Source organism: Erythranthe guttata, chromosome 8, assembly GCF_056151865.1.
Source record: "Erythranthe guttata isolate IM_541 chromosome 8, IM_541, whole genome shotgun sequence".
Taxonomy (NCBI): Eukaryota; Viridiplantae; Streptophyta; class Magnoliopsida; order Lamiales; family Phrymaceae; genus Erythranthe; species Erythranthe guttata.
Window position 1 is genome coordinate 24,393,245 of NC_142540.1, and position 20,040 is coordinate 24,413,284.

A 20,040-nucleotide genomic window follows, 5' to 3' on the forward strand; every position below is an offset into this window, starting at 1 on the left:
GGCCAAATTAAACATTCAGGCACTTTTTTACCATGGTTTTTTACCTTTTTACCATAAGTATTTACCTTTTGTACTATTCCTACCAAATCCTATAAAAAAAGAAAACTCAACATTCAAAGTGAAAAATTTCAGATATTCAACAATTTTTGCGATGGATCCAAACAACTTAGACCCGAATGTAAGTTTTTCATTTTTTTCCCGAAAATTCATCTACTCGTGCGAATTTACGTGAGCACTTGCCAAGTGCTCGTGTAAATTCACACGAGTAGATGAATTTTATTTTTTATTCATGTGCTCGTGTGAATTTACGCGAGCACTTGGCAAGTGCTCGCGTAAATTCACACGAGCTCAAGAACATTTTTTTTTTTTTTTTTTTAATTAGCTCGTGTGATTTCACACGAGCAGAGGAGGTTTGCTCGTGTGAAATCACACGAGCAGAACGTCTCTGTTCGTGTGAAATCACACGAGCACCACAATTTTTTTTTTTTTTTTTTTTTTTTTTTTAATAGTTTTATTCTTTAGTTTTATAATTTGCTAATTACATTAATATAAAAACAGGAAGTATACATAGATGTGGATGAAGATATTGAAACATTCGAGCTACATGATTTCAGTGAATTTTTCACAATTTCGACTGCATTTGATAGTAAAGATGCACTAGTCGAGTGGGCGATGAATATGGCCATCAGTCATGGACATGAGATTAGGCGACAGTCTTACCACGAGGGCCGACAATATTTGACTTGCAAAAGAGCCTATAAGAGTCGAGGAAAAAATGCAGAGGTCGAAACAAGCCGGAAGTCCGGTTCAATAAAGTGTAAATGCCCTTTTGCGCTATGGGGTAAAGAGGGTCGTGATGGATTATGGCGCCTTACCATCAAAAATGGCAAGCACAATCATAATCCTCATAAATATCCACAAGGACTACGGTCGCTAAGTCGCCTGACTGAAGAGCAACGAGAAGTGACAAAGATACTGAAAAAGAGCCATGTGAAGCCGAAGGAAATTTTGCATCATCTGAGGCAGATGAATCCGGATACGGCTGCGTCCTTGAGAGAAGTGTACAATGAATCACAGAAAATTAGACGAGAGGAAATGAAAGGAAAAACAGTTATACAACATCTGTGGCACGAACTAAGTGAGAGTGGATACAGCAAATGGCATCGAACAAATCCAGCTGGTGATACAGTGCAAGACGTTATGTTTGCGCACCCTGATTCAATAAAGCTTTTGCAGTTATTTCCATACGTCATCCTGATGGATTGCACGTACAAGAGTAACAGGTAATAATTATTTAAATGTGTATTACATTTATTATATATATATATATATATATATATATATATATATATATATATATATATATATATATATATGTAAGAGTTGACTAAATTATAATTACCTTCATGTAGATATGAAATGCCTCTTTTGGAGATCATTGGGGTTACTCCCGTGGGAAGGAACTTCACTATTGCCGTTGCTTTTATGTCACGTGAAGATGGGGACACTTATGCATGGACATTGCGATGTTTGCGAGACATATTACCAATCGGGATAGAACCAGAAGTGATACTGACAGATCGTGAGCTGGGCCTACTGAAAGCATTGCCAAACGTGTTTCCACATTCGCATCACATGTTATGTTTATATCACATAAACAGAAACGTTGAGGCAAACGCGTCAAAATTCTTGGGTAACACCAAGTTGGGTGTACTGTTCCGGAGGACGGTGTGGGCAAAGTTAGTCGAATCTGAGACTGAGGAAGAATACGAATGCAACTATAGAGAGATAGTTAGTTTGTACGGGCAATATCCGAAGCTGATAACTTACATCAATGAAACGTGGTTGATTTATAAGGAGAGATTTGTTAAGTGTTGGACCAACAACATCGTTCATTTCGGTAACACGACGACTAAAAGGTATATAAATTGATTTTACTATAAACTCGTTACGTACAATCTTTTATACACATGTTACATTTATTCATTATTTGAGTGTTTTCTCGAAACAGAGTAGAGAGTGCACATCGTGCATCGAAGCGTTGGATCCAAACATCGACTGGAGCTATGGATACAGTTCAAAATGCACTAGATGCGCAAGTTGACCTTCAAATTAATGAATTGAAGGTGGAAAATGAAAGCAGTAGAACAGTCAGGATGTACAGTACTTCACTGTCGTGCTTCGGTGCTTTGGTATGTAACGTATCACACAAAGCACTGGACCTGTTGGATAAAGAGTACGAAAAATTAGAAAATAATCCGGATAGTTGCAACTGTTACCTAAGTCGAACCCACGGACTCCCGTGTGCGTGTATGATTGCAGTTAAAATTGCTGAGGGAGATACTTTTTATCCGCAACAGTTACATCCATTCTGGAGAACGTTGGTTGTCAAGCCAAAGTCGGATCCATGGGAGGACGAGGAGGAACCGTTTGATCGCACAGTTGCAATTAAGAAAGTTCTTCTCGATGAGTTCGAGAAGTTATCAAACAAAGATTACATGTCCCAAAAAAATGCGGCCGACTATTTACGGGACCTAAATAATCCTTCTTCAACGCATTTACAAGAGCCGACATTTGTGAAGGCCAAGGGACGACCTAAGAATAACTCGATGAAGAGGTACTTGTCCGGATATGAGCACACGATGAATCGGAAATCCGAAGTTAAATCTTCTTCCGGCTCTAAGGGTCGCAAAACCCCGACCGAAAGAACGCCAGACTCAAAATTTAAAGCTGATACGCCAGAGTCAAAGGTTAAAGGTCGTCCTCGCGGATGTACTAAATCGACGGAAGAATCAGTTGTTACTGCCGGCGACCGGGTCAATTTCTTTTCCTTCCTTCCTCCGTTTCTCGCACAGTCCATAGCCTCATATGTTAATGTGAGGGCCGATGGAAATTGTGGCTACCGATGCATAGCCGAAGTTGTTTACGGCAGTCAAGAGAGATGGCCACAAGTCAGAACTGACTTGGTTGAGGAGTTTATGGAGCGTTACAATCTATATGCTACTATTTTTGGTGGGGATGAGGGGGGTCGAAATACAGTCGCTGATTATATCTTGACATGCAGTCATGAGAGGGGACCGGCGCCACGGACGAAATGGATGTCAACAGATATGGGGTTGACGATCGCTACAAGATACAACGCAATGGTATTAATATTCACTGAACGGGGTAGCATCACTCACCTACCACTAGTTGGGAACCCCGCGTTATCACGTATTATTCCTATGTCGCTACATAACGATCATTTTATGATCATACGAGTACCGGTTTCATGCCCTCTTCCTCGTCTCCATCCTCAGTGGAGGTATTTTGCAGCTCCCAATTTACTACCTCTACGAGATTTTTACGCGGATCGACTTGCTTTTTGGACGACGTTGACTTCTAGGCATAGGTAGTACTGTATTATTGTAATTTTGTTTACGTTGTTATCGGACTTACTTATTTAGTTATTTGTACGGATTATAATTATGTTGTATCGAACGAAATTATATTTTTATTTGTAGTATTAACGGGATTTAAAAAAAAAATAAAAAAATAAAAAAAAAAAAATATTTTTTTGCTCTGCTCGTGCGTTTTCACACGAACAGAGGTGTTCTGCTCGTGTGAAAACACACGTGCAGAACGCCTCTGTGCGTGTGAAAACGCACGAGCGTATTAAATATTTTTTTTTTTTTTTTTGGTTTTTTAAAAAAAAAAAAATAAAAAAAAATAAAAAAAAGATTACGTGGAAATACGCTCGTGCGTTTTCACACGCACAGAGGCGTTCTGCACGTGTGTTTTCACACGAGCAGAACACCTCTGTTCGTGTGAAAACGCACGAGCAGAGAAAAAAAATATTTTTTTTTTTATTTTTTTTTTTTTAAATCCCGTTAATACTAAATAACTTCGTTCGATACAACATAATTATAATCCGTACAAATAACTAAATAACTTCGTTCGATACAACATAATTATAATCCGTACAAATAACTAAATAACTAAATACGGGCAAATAAGAAATATCCGCAAATCCAAAATGAAACATCCGTACAAAAAACTAAATTCGAAAACAAACAACAAATCACAACACACGAATACCAATTGTCAGGTGCAAAATATCCGAAACTAATACACAAATAGATAACATGTCCTACTGTCCACCCCTCGACCCCCGACCCCGAGTCCTCGGACCTCCCCCGCGACCTCTCCTAGGTAAGAGACGCAAATAGTGGGCATGTGGCGTCAACAAGTCCCTCAACTGCGGCTGAATGCTCAGGAATGCCTCTGCTGCGTCGTCACCAGTCAAACCGAACACGATCGGAACTAGGAGCCGAGCTATATCGTTGGCGAACGGCTGGTCTGGCGGCACCGCAGCAACAACCCGTTCTGCAGGCGGAACTCTATCAGGGTTGCTAATGAACCGGTGCGTCCGCTCGATGTACCACTTCATGTACTCCTCGGCAACTGTTTCCGGCGGCCAGGCTTCAGGGTATTGCGACAGGTCAATGAAGTTGGCGTACTCGTTCTGCCACATGCCGCCAGGAGCGTGGAAAGTGACTTTGTATCCCGCGCCAAACAAGCCGCGGTTATGTGGCAAGTTCGATTCAATTATCGGGAAAGGAATAGTCTGGACTCTTCCAAACTGCCGCAACGCTCGGTCGGGCATGTACGGCTCCACTATATCCATGAACTGTATCGTGCCGTAATACATGCTCCGAGGGTGTAAGTAATGTGCACCGGTACCATACGGGGTCCAACAAACCTAAGCATATTTTAAACTAATTAGAAAAATCCGTAACTCTACTATAGACATAATTAGAAAAATTATTACTCACATCTCTTTCGGTCATGGCGTCGAGTATTTTCCGGTATTCCTGCAGCGTGGTTTTATTGCCTCCACCATGGGCCCACCTTCTGCATCGAGGCTCAAACTCGGCATATGAACGGGAAAGAGGTGGTCGAAAGCAGGGGAAATGCTCAAAGATCCAGCACTGAAAACAAACACCAATGAATAAATAAATAAAATAGAAGTTTAAATAAATAAATAATTACTAATAAATAATTACACGTACCAGAAGGAGAATAACACATCCACAGAGACTGTTCATCCCAGCGCGGGTGGCAATACCCAATTGGCGGTACATGTTTGCTAAGCATGCCGAAGCCCACGAATACTTGCCGACATTATCGAGATCGTTGGTAAAATGGATCCACCACGGCTTCATGTTACACCCTGTTTTGTCTACAAACAAAACAGACCCAAGCAGAAACATCAAGTAGCCCTTCATCTTCTTCTCGTCTGTGGCGGAGGGAAGGGTCAACTGATCTCTCACCTTAACCCAACCAACTCCCTTGTTTCGAAACATGTCATTGGTGTCCATCAGACCGAGACCCAATACAGATGCAAGACTCTGTGAGCACTCTTCTACCGGGCGAATTTCAGAAACTGCTGGTCCGTCCAGCCGCAACCCCATGATGAAAGCGACATCGTGGAGCGTGATCGTCATCTCGCCCCATGGCATGTGGAAACTGTTCGTCTCCGGCTGCCACCTCTCCACGAAAGCTAGCATGAGGTTCTTGTTCATCTTCTTCAGAAAACAGTCTCGTAAGTGGTAAAGATCTGTTGCCTCCAGCCTCGCAATCATCGTGTTATCCTGCGGGCCGCGGTAGTCCTCGAGTGCTTTGGTCCTCGACTCGCACCGTGTAGTTTCACGGCGCTCCTGAAAAATATTGCATGTATTGTTAGCTAAAAATAATGAATAATATAAGAATTATGTAAAGCACGTGTTGACAGAAAAACTTACATATCCTTCCCAAATGTACATCGCTATATGCGACTTGAACCATCGCATAAACTCTAAATTTTGCGGCCCTCCATCGCACGGACCCTCCAAGTACGCCGGACCAGGCAGCTGCGGAAAGGGTAAGGCACGACCAGCTTTACGATCCTGATGTACATCATCTTCCTCCACCTCCTCGTCAGTATCCATATTATCTGGATTGTTGTTGTGGTCATCATCATCGTCGGCATGTGGCAATGTACTACGAGCTAGCTGGAGATCGTGTGTAGGTCGACAGGGTCCGGCTCCAGCTGCAACAGCTTCTCGTCTCAATCTCTCATCTTCCCGCTGTAACGCTGCTTCTCGAGCTAACTGCTTTCTTCTACGGGCGGAAGCAAGGACATCTCGGTCTCCAATGCGATCCGGATCTTCCGGATTGTCACCCTTTCCGCTCAAGGCTTTCATTAAGCTCTTGCCTTTACCGGCAACTTGACTCATAAGACTTTTCCCCCGGCCTCCTGCCATCTACATTTTAAATAAACACTTTATTAATATTTCATTTAATATAAAAAAAACATTTAAATAATGAAACGAAAAAAAAAAAAAAAAAAAAAAAAAAAAAAATTGGTTCTGCTCGCGCAAAAATGCACGAGCATTTCAACAGTGCTCGTGTGAAATCAGGCGAGTACTGTTGAAATGCTCGTGCATTTTTGCGTGAGGAGAACAAATGCAGATTTTTAAATTAATTAAAAAAAAAAAAAAAAAAAAAAAATTAAAATTAAGTTGCTCGCGTGGATTTACACGAGCGCAGTGGATGCGCTCGTGTAAATCCACGCGAGCAACTTAAAAGCCGGTTTTTAATAAAAAAAAAAAAAAAAAAAAAAAATTAAATTCATACGCTCGTGCAATTTTACGCGAGCGAAGTGGATGCGCTCGCGTAAAATCGCGCGAGCGTCCCCAAGTGCGGTTTTTTTTTCGTTTTTTTTTTCGGATTCGTAATCTACATAACATGAGGATCGTAAAAACGTAAAAATTACCTCCGATCTGTTGACGATTTGCACGGGCTTTGCGAAAGAAAATCGAAAGGGTAGAGAGAGTTTTTTGAGTTTTTTACCTTTTGGTTTTTGAGAAATGGTAAAAAATGTGCCTGAATGTTTAATTTGTGCCTGCACAAATCATTTCAGTAGCAGAAATGTAAATTCCAGTCCCACAACGCATTTATTTATTTATATTTTTTCTTTTTTCTTCTTGCACTGAATGTTTGATCTGAGTTTATAGCATGCTACATTCGATAAAACTTACAGGGTAGATTTTTATCGTTCATACATACATACATACACACATATATATATTGGTGTCTGTAGATCAATATTAAAAATTCACCCGATACAACTTTTATCAAATGTAGTATAAAATAATCATTTAATCTGAGCCCCAGTCAAAACTTAAATACAGGGGAGAAAAAAAGAAAGAGAATATCTTACATACACACCCAAAATATTATGTATCTTTGGATAAAATGTTAGTGTATGTTGGTCTACATGCCTATCGAAATTAATCTATTTAGTTGTACAATTTACTTGTTAGGGTAGTAGAATGGATTCTTTAGACCCTACATTCGGTGATAAATACCAGGTAATTCTTCTGCTGACACGTGTTATATTTAATTATTTATTATATATTCCATCACTTGGGTTAATCCGTAGGGGTTTAGAAAAATACAAAAAAAATCTACGTGTCAGCAGAAGATTCAATCGGTGTTTATCACCGGGTGTAGGGTCGAAGGATCCTAGTAGAATGTTGCAAATATAATTATTTTGTAGACACGGGTTATAATTACTAAAAGCAGAATAAATAACACATGAAATTAATGTGGTTCGAACATATAAGTGACCTATATCCACGAGGACATGCAAACAAGATTTCACTAGTTCAGATTTATAGGATACATTAGTAGAAATTATTAAAATATTAAAGACCCCCTTTTAAATCCTATGCCGTTTTTTAACCTAACTCGAACATTTTTTTCCTTCACGCAACTTCTTTATCCGCAGTTTCTTGGCCTTTCTCCAAGGCGAACTCTTTCAGATGGCGGACGACCTCTCCCGGGATCTTTACAACGATAAAAAAATTTAATGTTTGAAATAATTCACGGGTAAAAATAAAAATAAAAATTATATATTGATTGTTAAAACTGTTATAAAGTGACATAAAATACATATAATTGTTATAGAATAAATATTATATACGAGAATATAGTATACATAATATAAGCCATGGAGTATATATATAGATATTTGTAGTAACTGTATAATGCATGATTTCTCAAAATACAAACTATATTGAGCTAAGAAGAAGGTGAGCAATTGAGAAAAAAGAAGAAATTCTGTAGAAAACTTGATTTCATTTCATTACACTGAGGGGTGTATTTATACACAATATTTATATAGCATTGTCATGCTATATTATATGATAAGAACAACTGAGATGTTGCCACGTATGTTTGACTTTGGTAACTTAGTCCATAAGAAATATTTGATGTATTATAACTTGGAATAAGTATCTTTTGTAGTGGCTTTAAATCGTATGAGTAAAATATAGATGTATGTCTCGTTAAAAACTTCAAACAGGAAAACCCAGTGGGACAAAATCGGTCAGAAGGGAAAAAGAGTGCATAACTCAATCCAAGCCGTGTGCATAAGCTGCCTCGTTAAAAACCTTTGCTGGAAAATCCAACGGGACAAAACTAGTCAAAAAGGAAAAAGAGTGCAGCGCATTATTGCTCCCCCTGAATGAGCAGTGTAAACCTTTGGGGTGAGCTATCATTCTAACGCCGTATACCAATTTCTCAAATGTAGAAGCCGGGAAGGACTTGGTTCGATCGCCTTTTATGTATTCACTCTTTGTTTATCTGACTCTTCCCTACACTATATAATTAACATTATCATGGCAGTAGACATGTTTGTTTGGTAAATCAACGAGATGTACCTGCAACATTACAAAACATTGTTCATTATTATAATCATCGTAGAAAGTCTATTGAGCAATTGAGAATGTAAAAATATTATCGATGATTATCTTATTTATATGCCATATATTATTGAAATAACTTATGAGATTCTTGGTACTCCCGAGATTTGATATCACTGTTCCGATATCAGGCTCAATAGATTCATCTGGAGCATTCTCACTAGGAACCACTTGGTTCGCGCGTTAATCGATTATCCCCTTTTTTTAGGAACAACGTCCTTTGATCCAATAAGTCTACCCCGTTTTTGTCGTGGGGATCATCATTCATTTTCGCATGTTCTCCAGGAACAACGATCCTAGCTGGAACATTCACAGCTGGAATATATGACTTCGTGACTTTACAGGCATCATTAAATGCATCAGGAAGTCTATTGGCAATATTTTGTAAATGAATGATTCTATGGATCTCATTTTCACATTCAGAGGTACGTGGGTCTAGGTGAGATAAATGTTGCTCACACCATGTGAGATTCTCGATTAGTTTTTGTTTATCATTATCACGGATATTCTGAATATCCTCACCAATCGGTATAAATAATGTCTCATCAAAGTGACAATCCGAAAATCTAGCGGTAAATAAATCACCCGTCATTGGTTCCAAGAACCTAATAATTGACGGTGAATCAAACCCAACGTATATGTCAAGTCGGCGTTGGGGACCCATTTTAGTCCTCTGAGGAGGAGGAATTGACACTTGCACTGCGCAACCAAATGTGCGAAGGTGCGAAATATCGGGCTCAAAGCCTAATGCCAATTGCACTGGGGAATGCATATGATAAGCAGTGGGGCGTTATTTAATCAGTGCAGATGCATGCAATACTGCATGACCCCATGCTGCACTAGTGAGTTTAGATCTCATCAGCAAAGTACGAGCAATTATTTGGATGCGTTTAATCAGAGATTCCATCAGTCCATTTTGAGTGTGAACGTATGCTACTGGGTGCTCGACATTTATTCCCAGTGCTGCACAATAATATGTGTCTGCAAACGCGCAAATGCTATATTTCGCGTAGATAAGAAGCATACGTGGGACCATCTAGAAGATGCGTCCAACAAAACCAAAAAATATCTAAATGGCCCACTTGCAGGGTGTATTGGTCCACAAATATCACCATGAATATGTTGTAAAAACGATGGTGATCCATAACCGACCTTTTCAATGGAAGTTTTTATAATGAGCTTTCCTTGTGAACACGATTCACAGAAATATTCATTGGACATCAAGATCTTTGTATCTTTTAATGGATGTCCCTTAATATGTTGTACAATCATACGCATCATAATCGTTCCTGGCTGACCCAGTCGATCGTGCCATAACCGTGTATATCGGAATTAACAAGTTTCCATTGCATAGTGGCGTAGGATTCGCAAGCTCGAATTTGAACACAATACAGTCCAGAAGCCGTCGCTTCGAATTTCTCATGAACAATGCTTTTGTCCATGACATATGATGTGACGCGTAGACACTCCACGGTATTTTCAACCAGTGTCTCTAAATGATATCCATTGCGTCTCACATCTTTAAAACTCAGTAGATTCCTGTTTGATCTACTGGATATCGATGCATTTTCAATATGCAAAGTGGTACCATTAGGCAACACAATTATTGCGTTCCCGGAGCAATCTATTATCTCCGCGGAACCTGCTATGGTTTTAACTTGTGCCTTGCACAAAGTCACACTCGAGAAATATATTTTATTATTGAATATTGAGTGTGTAGTTGCACTATCGAGTAGGCAATAGTCATATTTGTCCATATTTTTCATGTACGTGTATCAAAATCAGCTCGACCTCGGGTAATTATCCTCCAAGGGAGATATGTACATGTGGATTTTTCAAAACAACTCAATCTTGGGAATCACACCTTCCAAGAGAGATTTATATACAGTGGGTACAAAATAACTCAAAACCCTTAAATTTGGACTTGTGATTAATAGCCTCTAAGTTGGCTCTTGACGGGTTTTACCTCGTTTAGTGACTCTACGAGCTTCATGCTCGGAGTTATTTTCAGATATTTAGCCTTTAAATCAGCTTTTGATGGATATTATCACGTCATGACTCAACGAGCTTCAGGCTTGGAGGTATATTCAGATATTTGGCCTTTAAATCGGCTTTTGACAGATATTATCACGTCTTGACTCAACGAGCTTCAGGCTCGGAGATATATTTATGATTTAGCCTCTAAATCGGCTTTCTAGTCTCAACGAGTTTAAACTCGGAGTTATATTTCATTTACTTGACGGGAATTCCAACGTCTTGACTCAACGAGTTTTTCGACTCGCAGTTATAGTATGACCTCTATACGGTCTCTGTTAAGCTCTACTACGGGTACTATGCCCGGAGTTAAAACGATAGCCTCTAAATCGGCTTTAAAGGGAGATTATCATTTCTCCAACTCCACGAGCATCAGGCTCGGAGTTAATCTCATAGTCTCTAAATCGACCTTGTAAAGAGATTATTATATCCTTTTACTCGACGAGCATCATGCTCGGAGTTAGTTTCTTGGCCTCTAAATCGGCCCACAGATTTGTTAAAATTACCACGTGCTTATAGCACTGCTTGGGATCCACAAGCTTGCAAATATAAATTTCAGCAACAATTCAATAAATAAATAAGCTATAGATGTATATACACGAATCCATCATATCCTTTGAGAAATGATAGCGTATAAAATACCGAAGTATTCTCGTTTGTCTTTTCGACAAATAGATCGAGGATCTGGATTTTCGTAAAATAAAATAGAAAGAAGAATACGAAAATAGCAAATCCCTATCGATCAAAACCTCGTGCTGATAACGTGTTATAGAATAAATATTATATACGAGAATATATTGTACATAATATAAGCCATGGAGTATATATATAGATATTTGTAGTAACTGTATAATGATTTCTCAAAATACAAACTATATTGAGCTAAGAAGAAGGTGAGCAATTGAGAAAAGAAGAAATTCTGTAGAAAACTTGATTTCATTGTATTACATTGAGGGGTGTATTTATACACAATATTTATATAGCATTGTCATGCTATTATATGATAAGAACAACTAACTGAGATATTGCCACGTATGTTTGCCTTTGATAACTTAGTCCATAAGAAATATTTGATGTATATTATAATAATAATATATATTTTCTCTAATGGAGTAGCTCGGCCCAATTAATACATATAATAAATAAAATTATTATCTTATGAGCTCGGCCCAATTAAATAGGCCCAATGGACTAAGGCTCATTTAGATGTTGTGTTACTGTGTATTTTCAGTTTTCATGCTTTATCTTTTTACTTTTGTAATTTTCAGTTCACTATTTCTTGACTCAGTAATATTAAGTACTAGTCAATGAAGTTGAAATATTATCAAATATATATATTTTTTTACTCAAAATTAGTATATTATAAATACTTTTGACGGTTATTAGTTACTTTTGAAAGAGTCTAGGGGTAAAATGACAAAATCAAAGTACAAAGGGATAATGTGAAATAAATTGAAAATACATGGGGTAAAAAGGATATATTCAAGAGTAAAAAGGGTGTTCTAGAAAAACCAAAGCGTGTAAAAGAAGGGCATAAGTGATAATGAGAAACCCGTACCACTTATACTGTCACACATGGTTAGGGTCGGTTCTGACTATAAGCGAGAGATGCATAACCTTGGACCCCTGTTTTTAAAAAATATAGCTAAATAATATTTTGTGATATATATATATATATATATATATATATATATATATATATATATATATATATATATATATATATATATATATATATATATATATATATATATATATTAGTCATAATATTAAATGATATTTAAAATATATAAATAGCTCAATAATTTGAATAACCATAATTATATACTATTTTACATAGTTTAAGTATTTGATGTAAAAAATTCATTTATTCTTGCAATTAATGTGAATGGAATGTCTTACAACGATTATAAATAGTTAGATATTGAGTTCTTCTATTAAAGTTTTATCTATTTCAAGAATTTAAACTTATTTTCCAACAATCTTTACATTGTTTATTTTCAATAACATTTCTATGATTTTTTTTTTTTTTCAATCAGGGCTCTGCCACGAAGGGATTTTTCTTCGCTTCTTCATAATGTTGTTTCTTCATCAGATTCTTCACACCTTCCATAGTTCCTTGAAAAGCGCTTGGTGAGCACCTGCAGCCGATTGCTAGCTTGCTGCTATCTTCTTTTACATCAATTCCTACAATTACATACACATAAGTACAATCACAACAAATACAACATACTATAAAGTTCCACAAACAGTACTTCCAGCACTTTCTTTCAATACCATTCAAATGCACTATCAATACCATTGTTGCATATGACACATACTACAAAACAATCATACATTATACTTCCAGTACCCTATGTCAATACCATTCAAAGGCACTAGCAATACTATTATTGCATATGACACATACTACAAAACTATCAAACATTATACTTCTAGTACCCTGTGTCAATACCATCCAAAGGCACTAGCAATACCATTATTGCGTATGACATATACTACAGAACCACCAAACATCATACCTCAAACCCTTGTTAGGACCAAAATGTTTTTTTGGAACAGTAGTTCCAGTACCCTGTGTTAATACCATCTAAATGCACTATCAATGCCATTATTGCGTATGATATATACTACAGAACCACCACGAATAATACAATAAGCATTTTCCCCATATCCTATATCAAATCAACGTTTTTGCAAACTTAAGCAACACCTAAATGAGTCGGTTTCCGAGACAATGGAAGAAAAAAATCAAACCTTGTTGTTTATTACGCCTTCCCTTTGCCATTGTTTAGAAATGGGTTTGTTTAATCTTTTTTCCTTTTATTTTTTGCATCTTTGTTGCTTCGTTTTTCTTTGTTTTTTGTTTCGTCTGTGTTGCTTATTTGTCTGGAAATGGGTATGAATGATTACTGTGGTTTTTTTTTTTCTTGCGCCTATTTTAGCTTCCTTCTTATTGTTTGATTTTTGAAATGCAACGGGCAAAGAGCGTGTAACACAAATAGCGCGTTGGAGGTTTTCGATAAATTATGTAAAATTAATATAAAGTAAATGGTATTTTAGTATTTTTCACATTTCATTGGGGACTGATCTGTATGTTAGGCGCAAGAATAGGGACTGATTTGCTTGAAGAAACTACCAAGGGACTGATCTGCGTTTTAGGTATTGCATTGGGGATTTATCTGTAGTTTCTCAAAAAACCAAAGCGTGTAAAAGAAGGGGAATAAGTGATAATGAGAAACGCGTACCACTTATACTGTCCCACATGGTTAGGGTCGGTTCTGACTATAAGCGAGAGATGCATCGCCTTGGACCCCTGATTTAAAAAAAGATAGGGACCCCTAAATAATGCTTTGTGCTATTTATATATACTAGTCATAATATTAAATGATATTTAAAATATAAAAATAGTTCAATAATTTGAATAACCATAATTATATACTACTTTACATAGTTGAAGTATTTGATGTAAAACAATTCACTTATTCTTGCATTTAATGTGAATGGAATGTCTTACATCGATTATAAATAGTTAGATATTGAGTTCTTCTATTAAAGTTTTATCTATTTCAAAAATTTAAACTTATTTTCCAACAATCTTTACATTGGGTATTTTCAATAACATTTGTATGATTTTTTTTTTTCCAATCAAGGCTCTGCCATGAACCCCGTAAATATTTTATTTACCTTAACTTTATCAATATTTTCTCTAAAATTCTCAACTGTTAATCAAAAAATTCTTATCCAGCCATACTCGTTAGAATGAACTAATGCGTTCATCATACAATACAAAATGGTCGCTCATTTTTACAAATTCTTAAAACTCGCCTAAGGCCCCCAAATTACTCAGGAATGTCCCTGCATATGATTAACCGAGTATAGTTTACATCTCTCGTATGATTTACAAACTATTATACGAGAGTGTAAGTTTACCCATGACTAGATTTATGCAAAATTATATTGTTTATTTGTGGTTATCTATCTACTTAATTTAGTATCATTTGTTGAATTTGTTGTTTTATCATCTTTAATAACATAATATCTAAAAAAAATTTAAAAAATATATCAATAAGAGTTGAACAGTCAACGCAACTTTCTACCACCACCTAGAGACCAAATAGTGGTCATTACTCGTTTCCTTGGGTTGTTTTCGTTCTAAGCATGATCTACCAATTATTGTTTTGGTTGACCAACAAAAAGTATACCCCATATTATTAATTAACAATTAACTACTAACTAATTAATTAATTCATGTCAAGCTTTTTTTTTTTTTTTTATTTTTTTTTAAAGTTAAATTACTATGAGGTGCTAAGATTTTAAATTGACGGACTTCCATATTTTCAGGTTGTCTCGAATATGAAGAGTCCGCATTTTCGACACTCGGACACCCGTGTCGGGCTGTGTACGTAATTTACCATAGCTGTCGTCTGTCGAGCCGTTTACTGCGATTTTGGACAAATACGAAACGCATATCCCAGGGCCCGACACAGTTTTTAAGTGAAACATGACTTTTTTCAAAAAAAAAAAAAAATAGAAAATAAGAAATTTAGCCCTACCTAATTCGTTCTTTCTTTTTCATTATATTTTCTTGTAACTTCTTCCCCAAAACAAGAGTAGTCGAACAAATCTCTAAAAAACGAACACATCCTACTGAAACTAAGACGAGCGGCAAAGGCGAAGGGCGGGGGGAGCAGTGTCGGCTAGTAATTTTTTTAACTTTCTATCTCATAAACAGTGGCGGAGCCACCCTTTGGCAAGGGTGGGCTCCAGCCCACTGTGGATTCAATTTTTTTTTTATATATAAAATACTATAATTATATGTAATTAGTCTACCTAAACAATTTAATTTAGCCCACCCAAATAATTTAATTTAGCCTATTCACCAAAAAAATTATGTGTTCTTAGTTGAAGTTTATAAACTTTGTGCTACTTTATACGAATGAATCAAAAAAAAAAATCTCGGAAGCTTTGCCCCCAAACCCCCGTAAGTATTAAGCCTCCCTATTTCGAATTCCTGGCTCCGCTACTATTCATAAAGTTTCTTTGAAAGTAATGACTATGGGTTATGAATTATAGCTTCTTCTTTTTTATTATGGGGAAAAAGGGCATGATGCTATGATTTTTTTTTTTTTTTCTTGGAATACTTTTACAATTTACAAAATATACACCTAAACTTTTGTAATTTACAAAGATGCCCCTATATTTTGAGTACCAGAATCCTATTTATTTGGAAAAGTCTATCGCCTTATGCGTGTCCATATCCGCGTTCCCTTGTATGTGCTACATTCCCTTTTAAAATTTTAACAATTATGGGCCAAAATTTTCATCTCAAATAACCTTCCTAAACAAAAGTCAAACACTTAATTATATATATTTGGGTAATTAGCACTTACTCCTCCTATAGTTTTAACTTTATGCATATGAATCCCTTGTATTTTGATCAATATAACACATATCCCCCTTGTATTTTAATATAAACACATAACCCTTTGTACTTTCAAAAATTCCATCTTCCTAATAAGCGCGACACGATTATTTACCAAGTAAAATACAATAAAAAAAGTTATGTGCATAAAATTCAAACTACAGAAAGTACGTGGGAGTCATGTGCACAAAACTCAAATTACAGGGGCTTGAGCGCTATTTACCCATTATATTTTTCTAACCAACCATATAGATTAATTGATCTACACATGCAATGCAAGTTGCATATGTAATTGTTCTACACAGTGTACATCATTAACCTCTGACTTTTCAAATTAAGCACCTTAATTACATATTTAATTATATTATATTATATTATATATTATAATTATATATAAACACATATTTACGAGAAAATATCATCTTCCCCACTAATTTCAATTTCTTTCTGAAATCTGAAAATTCAAAAATTCAATTATGGGAAAAATTCTGAGAGATTTTTTAGGGTTGATCAAAGACAAAGCCTCCATATCAAAAGCCGCCTTACTCTCATCAAACCCAAACGCGTTATCCATCCGGCTCGCCGTCCTACGCGCCACCACACACACCCCCGCCGCCCCGCCGGAGGACACCGCCCTCACCGCCGTCCTCCTCCTCGGCGAGACCTCCCGCTCCACCGCCTCCCCCATCATCACCGCCCTCATGGACCGCCTCCGCCGCACCGGAAACTGCGTCGTCGCCCTCAAGTGCCTCCTCGTCGTCCACCACATCATCCGCCGCGGCCCCTTCATCCTCCAGGACCAGCTCTCCATCTTCCCCGCCGGCGGCGGCCACAACCACCTGAAACTCTCCGACTTCCGCGACGGCGCCACCGCCGCCACGTGGGTGCTCTCCTCCTGGGTGCGGTGGTACGCCCGCTACCTCGAGACCCTCCTCTCCACCTCCAGGGTTCTCGGCTACTTCCTCTGCTCCTCCTCCTCCTGCGCCGCCGCCGTTAAAGAGAATCAGGAGCGGAGAATCTCCTCCTTCTTGAACGTTGACCTGGTCAAAGACTTCGATTCCCTCGTCGTACTTGTCGAAGAAATCTGCCGTGGGCCCCAATTAATCGACGGCGATTCGCTGGTGAACGAGATCGTGGGGTTGCTCTCCGGCGACTATCTCTCGTCGGTGAATGAGATCTTGGTCCGACTCAGTGAGTTCAACGAGAGACTGAGTTACCTGAGTTTCGGCGACTCGGTCGAACTCGTTTGTGCTTTAAAGAGATTACAAGACTGTCGAGAAAGATTGACGGTTTTGTACGTGGTGAATAAGCCCTCGGTTGAGATGATGTGGGGTTTAGTGGAGGAACTCAAGGGCAAAATTGGAATGTTGAAGGTGTACAAAAGTGGCCCCAAATTGCTGAGTTGGGGGAAGGCGAGTGAGTCGACTCGGTACGGGGAGCGAGTTTTGGGGACGTTTGACCCGGTCAAATGCCAATCAGGAAGGTTCTAGTTTTCTTCTTGTGGATTGGGGTTTGTTAATATTATTTTAGAGGATAATATATAGTTACTATATTTGTATATGAGGATATTTTTTATGATTCATTTTATTCAATACTTTGCCCCTTTGTCAATGTATATAGATGGTCAAAAAGTATGATAGCTTTAAGAAATATTCAAATTAAATTTGTTGTTTTCTCTATGTAAGTTGAGTTTATTTATTTTTTTATTATCTTTTTTTCTTTCTGAATTTCATTTGATAAGCAATTGAGTTAAGCTCGAACGAGCCCTAACTGAGTCGAATACGAATCGAGCTCGAGTAATCTGGTACGTATGTATATATTTATTAATCAAAAATCGAGTTCATGCTCTAGACGAGTTGCATAACTTATCAAACATATATTTGTTCAAACATTAGTCTTCATGTTAATAAGTTGAGTTGAAACGAGTTTTTATTGCACAATGTCGAATCAAGTATAGAGAAGTTTTATTTGATATCTATAAACTATATAAACAATACCGAGAAGTTTTATTTTTACCTTTACAAACAGTATCTTTCAGTTGATTCGAAAACTGAATTTAAAATCAAGCAAAACTGTTCGATAATTGATTCCAGATTATTCGTTAAAAGTTTGTTTTTTGAACTCGATTTATTAACATAATGGATGGAATTTGAACCCGCATTTTTGTTTGGTAAATTATGAAGTTATACTCTAACTAGAGTTCAATGAGTACAAAAGATGATAAATTATGCATAAAAAAATCAAGCTAATGCAGACTCGAACTCGAGCTGGAGCTCGATCAGTTATCCTATAGTAATATTATCCAATAGTACTAATTTAACCAATGGCATTTTATTTATATCCACTAGCAATAATAAAGTACCAAATTTTTATATGTTTGTCAAAATGTGACAACAAGAGCAAGAAATAGGTATCATTTTCACATTAATGTTTAAAACTCAATAGCATAAGATGTGATGTAAGCTGCCACCTGCTCGGTTGCTACTACTTATACATCACCATTATTGCCTTGTCAATAATGGCTGTTTATATATTAATCGAAACAAAAATTATGAATTTATTTAAATGCTATTTCACAATTTGTTTTATCCAAATAAAAAAATTATTTTGAGAAACAACTCCCGATTATTAAATTATTTATCGGACTGTGCAATCTAGTCGCAGCAGAAAATACCCTCGCAATAGTAGCATTAATAACGGACAACATTAGTAACAAAGTTAAAATAAATTAAAATCAGATAATAAACTTTATTTCTCCTAGTTCTACCGTTGTACGAGCAAGATCAATAATTCAAATCAATACTAAAAAATACGCTACTCAAGCCCATATCAAAATTAAGTGAACTAAATGAAAATTAAAATATAATTATTTTGAATCGAGAGTGGGGCTTGAATCGATCTTAACTAATTGTAGAATAAGAAAATGATCTCAAAACAAGTGCTAATCATGGCCAACTCGTTGCTAATCATTGGTTTTAAATATGAACAATTAGAAATTTACAAACAAGTATATGGGTCAGTTAAAATTTAAAAATGCCGGTTGACCGATATTACCGGATGAACCGACTTTGAAGTAAATTGAAAATTGCCGATCGAAACACACACACACACACACACACACACATATATATATATATATATATATATATATATATTTATGGGTCTATTAAAATTACCTGTCCGACAATAAAATTATCAGCCAAAAAAATTATTAACCGAAAAAAGCGGGTCGAAATTAATTGGGTCGGTTGGCCCATAAACCGACCCATGCTCAACCCTAGTATTGGTTGTGTATAGACACGGCCACGGGCCGGTTTTGGGCCCGGAACCAGCCCAAACCGGCCCGTTGACGGCCCAAACCGGCTCGTTGACCGAGTGAACCGGCCCGTCCTACCCGGGACGGGCCCGGTTCTGAGAAATGGTGAACCGTGAACCGCCGGGCCGTCACCCGGATTTAAAAAAAAAAAAAAAAAATCAAAAAAATTCAAAAAAAAAAAGCAAATAACGGCTAGTGAACCGGCCGTTATCCCCCCCCCCCCCCCCCCCCCCCCAATTTTTCCTATAAATACCCTCACACCCCAACCGAATTTTGAATTTAAAATTAAGTTCAAGTCTTTTCATTTATTTCCTTTTCTTTTTTCTATTTAAAAGTACTTCTTTTAATTTACTTATTAATAAAATATTTCAAAAAATCATTTTAAATTCGAAATCTTTAAAATTTTGAATTTAAAATTAAGTTCAAGTCTTTTCATTTATTTCCTTTTATTTTTTCTATTTAAAAGTACTTCTTTT

General features: G+C 37.0%; 2 protein-coding genes across 2 annotated transcripts; both read left to right on the forward strand.

Moving 5' to 3' along the window:
- Positions 1-3,395, forward strand: LOC105959900 (PKS-NRPS hybrid synthetase cheA-like). The gene is made up of 4 exons (XM_088821376.1): positions 1-178; positions 559-1,283; positions 1,413-1,919; positions 2,012-3,395. Exons 1-4 carry the CDS (start codon positions 152-154, stop codon positions 3,393-3,395), a joined length of 2,643 nt encoding a protein of 880 aa, XP_088677502.1. The 5' UTR covers positions 1-151.
- A 13,260-nt stretch (positions 3,396-16,655) lies between these two features.
- LOC105965019 (ENTH/ANTH/VHS superfamily protein) lies at positions 16,656-17,927 on the forward strand. The gene has a single exon (XM_012989529.2). The coding sequence runs from the start codon at positions 16,725-16,727 to the stop codon at positions 17,736-17,738; it is 1,014 nt and encodes a 337-aa protein (XP_012844983.2). The 5' UTR covers positions 16,656-16,724; the 3' UTR covers positions 17,739-17,927.
- The last annotated feature ends 2,113 nt before the right edge of the window (positions 17,928-20,040 follow it).